The sequence below is a fragment of the Taudactylus pleione genome, unplaced genomic scaffold (genome assembly GCF_031769625.1).
Source record: "Taudactylus pleione unplaced genomic scaffold, aTauple2 ptg000332l, whole genome shotgun sequence".
NCBI classification, from domain to species: Eukaryota; Metazoa; Chordata; class Amphibia; order Anura; family Myobatrachidae; genus Taudactylus; species Taudactylus pleione.
The window spans coordinates 4,579,593-4,585,592 of NW_028284733.1; the positions used below are offsets into that span (position 1 = coordinate 4,579,593).

The window sequence follows — 6,000 nt, forward strand, 5'->3', positions numbered from 1 at the left end:
ATTCAGAATTTCTTATTGTGATTAACAAGTATGTGGGTAATTTAATTTCACCATAGTGATTTTTTTAGAGTCACTTAAATTTTCTTACTGGTGCGGACTCATACCTTTGTCCTTATATAGGGTATATGGAGCCCAGGGCAAATTTTTTAAAATGGAGCACCCCCTTCTATGTGCACGTGCTAGAAAATTTGGGCGTGACCACTTAAAAATAGGGCGTGTCAACATGACACAGAACCCTATTTCGTCACTCTGAACATTCCTTTCCATTCCATATGCACCTTAATGCAGTACCCCTTATACAGTGCCCCTATCAGTGGTCCCCATTATGCAGGCCCCCAATAGTGCCCCATATGCAGTGCCCCCAGTAGTGATCCCCTTATGCAGTGCCCCATGTAGTGATCCCCCTATGCAGTGCCCCCCATAGTGGCCCTTATGCAGGCCCCCAGCAGTGCTCCCCCTTATGCAGGCACCCAGCAGTGATCCCCCCTATCCAGTGCCCTTTATACAGTGGCCCCTGTAGTGGTCCTCCCTATTCAGTGCCCCCAGTAGTAACACTCTCCTCAGTAGTGCCCCCAGTAGTGGTCCCCCCCGATGCAGTGCCCCCAGTAGTAGTCCTCCCCCAGTAGTAGTCCTCAGTAAAGACCCCCTCCCCAATGCAGTGACCCAGTAGTAGTCCCCTTCCCAGTAGTGCCCCCTCCCTAGTAGTGCCCCCAGTAGTGGTCCACCCCACCGATGCCCCCAGTAGTAGTCCCCAGTAGAGGGTGTCCCCCCAGATGCAGTGCCCCCAATAGACAAACACACAAGTAAAAGAAAAAAAAAACACTTACCTGAATCCCAGCTCCTGCTCCCATTCCGTCCGCACCACCGCAGCCCTCCCACTCTGCATTATAGGAGAGACGTCATGATGTCTCTCCCATTACCCACTGCAGGAGCTGGAAAATGGCGCTCATGAGTGAGCTCCAGCCTGGCTCTTGTAGTGGGCGCAGCAGCAGCAGCCAGTGAGAGTCTGTCTGACTTTCATTCACTGCTGATTAACACACACATCAACGCCGCGCTGTCGGCAATGTGTCTGTAAATGCACCAGCCTGAGCCCACCTCCCACTCTCCATCTGGCGCCATTGAGCGCTCAGGAGGAGGACAGAGGCTCAGCTGTGCAGCACAGGATGGCGCTGGGCGCAGGGAAGCCTACCGCCAGTCCTGAGTAAATGTGTAGTGCTGACCGCACTTACTGCGGTCGGCACTACACTGGCTAACTATGATGGCCCGATACCGTGGCCCCCCAGGCTGCCCAGGGCATGATCCTCGGTGGACCTACACTAGTTACGCCACTGCAGTCATGTAATTTGGACCTGTGTACATGCAATTTTAAATGCCGAGTGTGGTTTTTAAATCCGAGTTTCGAACTGTCTACAGAACTGAACTAGATTCAACTCGGATCCCCAAAGTGATTCCGAACTTGGACTCGATTCGACTCAGAAGCCCTAAGTTCGGGTGTGTTCATGTTTTGGTTAACCCGAACCGCAAATCTCTAATAAGAAACAGAGCAAATAAAACTGTGCAACAGAGAAAATATTTCTTCTAATTGACTTCAGCATGCGAAGAAAGAATATGACATTTAAAACTCTCAGTTAGCTCTCAGTTCGTTATATAGCCCATTTATGATTATATAGGGGAATTTTGTTAAATACTAGGGACTTTTGGCATCTAGAGAATGTTTAGGTTGGCAAACTTGAATACAGGATGTTGAGTCCATGGCCCTCATTCAGAGCCGTACGCTCTGAGCAGAGCGCACGCTCTGAATGAGGGCCGGGCTCCATGAAAATGGAGCGTCCTCCTGGACGCTCGTATAGCTGTGGGTCACCACCCACAGGCTATACGAGCGTGCATTGTGATGGCCGCGATGGTCGTGACCATCGTGACCATCGAATTTGCGAGCCGGAGCCTGCGGTTGAGGTTTTCAACCGCAAGCTCCGGAGTGATTTTGGCTCTATCAGAGCCAAAATCACTCCCACTGACATCACTAGTGATGTCAGTGGGCCGGCTTCTGACGGGAGGCATTCCCGTGGGAACGCCCCCGTCAGGGAGGCACGCCCCCGGCACGCCCACCAAAGGGGGCGTGCTGTCAATCAACATTGACAACACGCCCCCTTTGATCGGACACAACGAGCGAAGGACTTTCCTTCGCTCGTCGCGTCTGGCGCATGCGCACGACGGAGCTCCCTCCGTCGTGCGCATGCTTAGTCCATAACATCGACCCACTTGCGAGCGGATAGCCGCTCGCGAGTGGGTCTGAATCAGGCCCCATGTTTGTTATCTGCATATAGCTTTCATCAAGTGAAGTTTAAGAGTGATGTTCCATTCCTCTGTTTTGAGTTTTGTGGCTATAATTTACATTAAAGTCAGGTCACCACGTAAATGTATTGATATTGATGACAATTTCTGTTATGTGACGGTGAGCGATTCCACCAGGACATGTCAGCAATGGAAGGAAGATATCAGGGTAGGTGAAACATTTCTGTTTGCTGACTACTGTTGGACAAGAGATGCCCCAGACGAGGGGTACAAGCGACAAGCACAGAGAAAGCGCTATGATGAATAGACCACTATATGAGATAGTGCTTTCCGTTGCAGTATGTTGTTTAGTTTTGTGTTCTTATTTGCGATGGATTCAACTGACACAACTGTTATTTATGTTGTATCAAGGAAATATCAGGTTATTTTAAAAATTGCTTTTCACAATGACTATGGGGTCTATGTACTAAGTCAGTGATAAGGTGCCAGCCAATTAGCTCCCAATTGCCATCTCACAGACTGTGTTTGAAAAATGACAGTTGGGAGCTGATTGGCTGGCACCTTATCACTGACATCACTTTTCACTCGGTCTCTTATCACTGCTTAGTAAAGAGACCCCTAAATTACTTAAGTGCTTTTAGCTCAAAAACCAGAGGTACAAAAAAAAAACATTTTGAAGTCATTGGATTATTTTAACATAATAACATAATTATGTCACACATATATATTACATTTATTCCAAATTATGAAATATCCTGTGCACAGTTGCACCATCTGAATTACAAAATATAAGCACCAGTTTAATCTCTTTGTTCAGTCCGAGAACCTAGATTTCTACATGGGAAGGGAGTTCCTGACAAGGACAACAGTTAAACAATAAAGGCCCTCATTCAGAGCCGCTCGTTAGCGGCAGTACGCTCGTTCCGAGCGATGTTTGCACATCTGCGCATGCGTACGGTTTTTAGTACGCATGCGCGAACCAGTCAGTGCGGCCGAAAATCGTTGGTACGCAATATAGCGAGGGCCTGCTATTTTGAGTGACAGAATGAGGCGTATGTGGGTGGTAACAGGAGAAGGTGTTTGAAAATGGGGAGTGGAGATCCGAACGCAGGCGTGCTTAAAGGTCAAAACGGGCATTTTATGGGTGTGCATATTTAAAACAGCAGCGTCATTGACCACGTCACTGGGTTATTTTATAGCCAGAACTGCTCGCAAATTTGTGGTAGCAAACACCAACCACAAGAATAGCGAGCAGTTCATACGCTGGTCGATGTACTCGATTAATCTAATAAATAGCGGACATGACGTAGGATGCGAGCGGCCAGGGGGCGTTTTTAACAAATAAACGAGCGTATGTTTTGCTCGCTCGTTCAGACTTAGAGGTGTGAACAGACTGCAATGTGCGTACGGATCATTTGAATAGCCACCCCTTGTTTTTAAACGAGCGACCACAAATAGCGAACGGCTCTGAATCAGGCCCAAAGAACGTATATTTGGTTAGCAGATTGGCACATACTGTACTAAGCACCTGGAACTTTTTGCTATTGCACGTCTTCCCACCTCCACAACATATTACTGTAATACAGCATTGGGATTTTCTGTAGCATCACTAGACTCCTATCAATATCAGGCATTTGGGGGACACAACCAAAATAAATGAGAGAACACTGGAAAACATGGATCTTAAATGACTGCAGGATATGAGATCTCTAAAGTTTACAGATAAGCCTATTTATGGGACATTTTGGGACACATTTATTTCGTACCCTTACCTGTTTTACATATATCATCCACTTAAATCTACACCCATGTACACTCTCTTTAGATTATCCTGACCAATCCTCCCATGTGGCACAGTGAATATAAAGCAGCCCACCACCCCCCAGGAATACAGCGGATTAGTGCATTAAAAACTCTGTCACTGGACGTAATTGGCATAGGTACTTTATAATAGGCGCAGGGTGTGCGGGCCCCGTACCCCACACCCTACACCCAAAGTATACTTATATTGCTCCAACACGTGGGTCCTCCTCCTCTGCAGTGCCATCTTGCCAGTGACATCTTCGAGAAGATGGCACTGTACAGTGAAAGCAACGACTCTGCTCTCTTGTGCACTTGTGACAACTTCCCAAATATCACAGGGAAGAAAGGGCCTCAGAAAAGGAGGGACCTGCTTCCTTGAGCAAGGTAAGATGTAGGGCTGTGGAAGAGGGGGTAGTGTTGAGAGGAGGGGGTCCTTTGCATGGAATTGGTATGATTTACCACCGGACCCCTGACCGGCGGTTCAAATCCCAACAGTGGCAGCCCGACAAGGATGAAAATCCTGATCGTCCCCAAGTAAGTATTCACTAACCTATTCTATCCCCTAACCCTCCCTAAGGGGTGCCTATTCCTAACCTACCCCCCAGTGCCTAAACCTAACACCCCCTTCCCCACTGCCTAAACCTAAGTCCCCGGGGGGGTGCCTTACCCTAAGTCCTCCCCGGGGTGCCTAACCCTAGCCTAACCCTAACCTCCCGGGGGGGGTGCCTAACCCTAAGTTCCCCCCAGGAGCCCTAAACCTAACCCTCCCCCGCGCGGCTTTCTGCGCTCGGCGCCCGGCATCACTTCGATCGGTGTCTCCCGGCGTTGGTAAAATGACAGGCATCTAGATTTAGCTGCCGGTCATTTAACTCTCGCCGGGATTAAGCATTCGGGAAGCCGGCTGTCGGGAGTAGGTCCGCCGGCTTCCCGGCTGCATACCCTTTGCACAGAGGCCCCCTGGGGTCATAAGGAATTTGCTCGTTGTCATACACTCTATGGGTCGGATTCAAATAGCTGCGAAAAGCCGCGTTTTGTCGAAAAGCTTTCGTAGGTGCGTATCGTGCAATCCTTTTGCTGAAGTTTTTACTAGTGTGAAAACTCCATAGACAAGAATCGGCAAACTGTTTTCACCGTCTCAGAGCAGGTGAAAAAATGTGCAAAATCCCTATTTTTGATTATAAATGTGGGTACTTATTCAAAACCACTGGGACACCACCCCCCTAATGACAAACTAGGCAAAAATATATTTTTTTATTAGCTTAATTTGGCCAATAATGACATGTTTATGGGGCTGTATGGATGGGGGCAGGTGTTTTAAACATTGCAGGTGGCTGCACCAGGTGTATTTTGAACATTTTTTAAAAGTGTAGTTTTAGGACACAAAAATATACTAGCGCACATTTTATTGTACCCCCCAATTCAACTTCAGCAATTATTTTATCCAAAAAATATTGCTTTTTTCCATATTCCACAATTATACAAATATGCATATAACAGCCATTTGACACAATTTAAGAACCCAAAATACTTTCAATAGGTCCAGTAATACACTTCTTTATTAATTTCCTATGTCAGTTATGGGGTACAGACTGATTTCCCCAAAATGTGCTATACTTTTCGCTGATTTCACGATGCGCAGTTTTCGTATGTATGCATTTTCACATCTTTTGTAAAAGGTGAGGCTGAAAAACGGGAGCGCCTATAGACAAAAGACACAAAAATATCGCGCAAAACTCGTGAACTGTGAGAAAATTTCTCCAACGTTAAGTTTTCATTTTTCCATGTCTAATTGAATCTGGTCCTAAGTCTTATTTGTGCTATCCTATGGTCCATGTTTGACTGTTTTCTAGAAAATCTGAATGCATGTACAGGGCTGTTAAAATGAAAGTACCAAGAACACGTTCA

General features: G+C 47.0%; 1 protein-coding gene across 1 annotated transcript in view; it reads left to right on the forward strand.

Annotated features, from left to right (window-relative positions):
• The window catches only part of LOC148509107 (phospholipase A2 inhibitor NAI-like), a 29,548-nt gene extending 25,074 nt beyond the window's left edge, over window positions 1-4,474 (forward strand). The window contains exons 6-7 of the mRNA XM_088443630.1: window positions 2,400-2,500; window positions 4,334-4,474. Coding sequence (XP_088299756.1) covers window positions 2,400-2,500; window positions 4,334-4,474 — 242 coding nt within the window. The remainder of the gene's footprint in view (window positions 1-2,399; window positions 2,501-4,333) is intronic.
• Window positions 4,475-6,000: the final 1,526 nt, after the last annotated feature.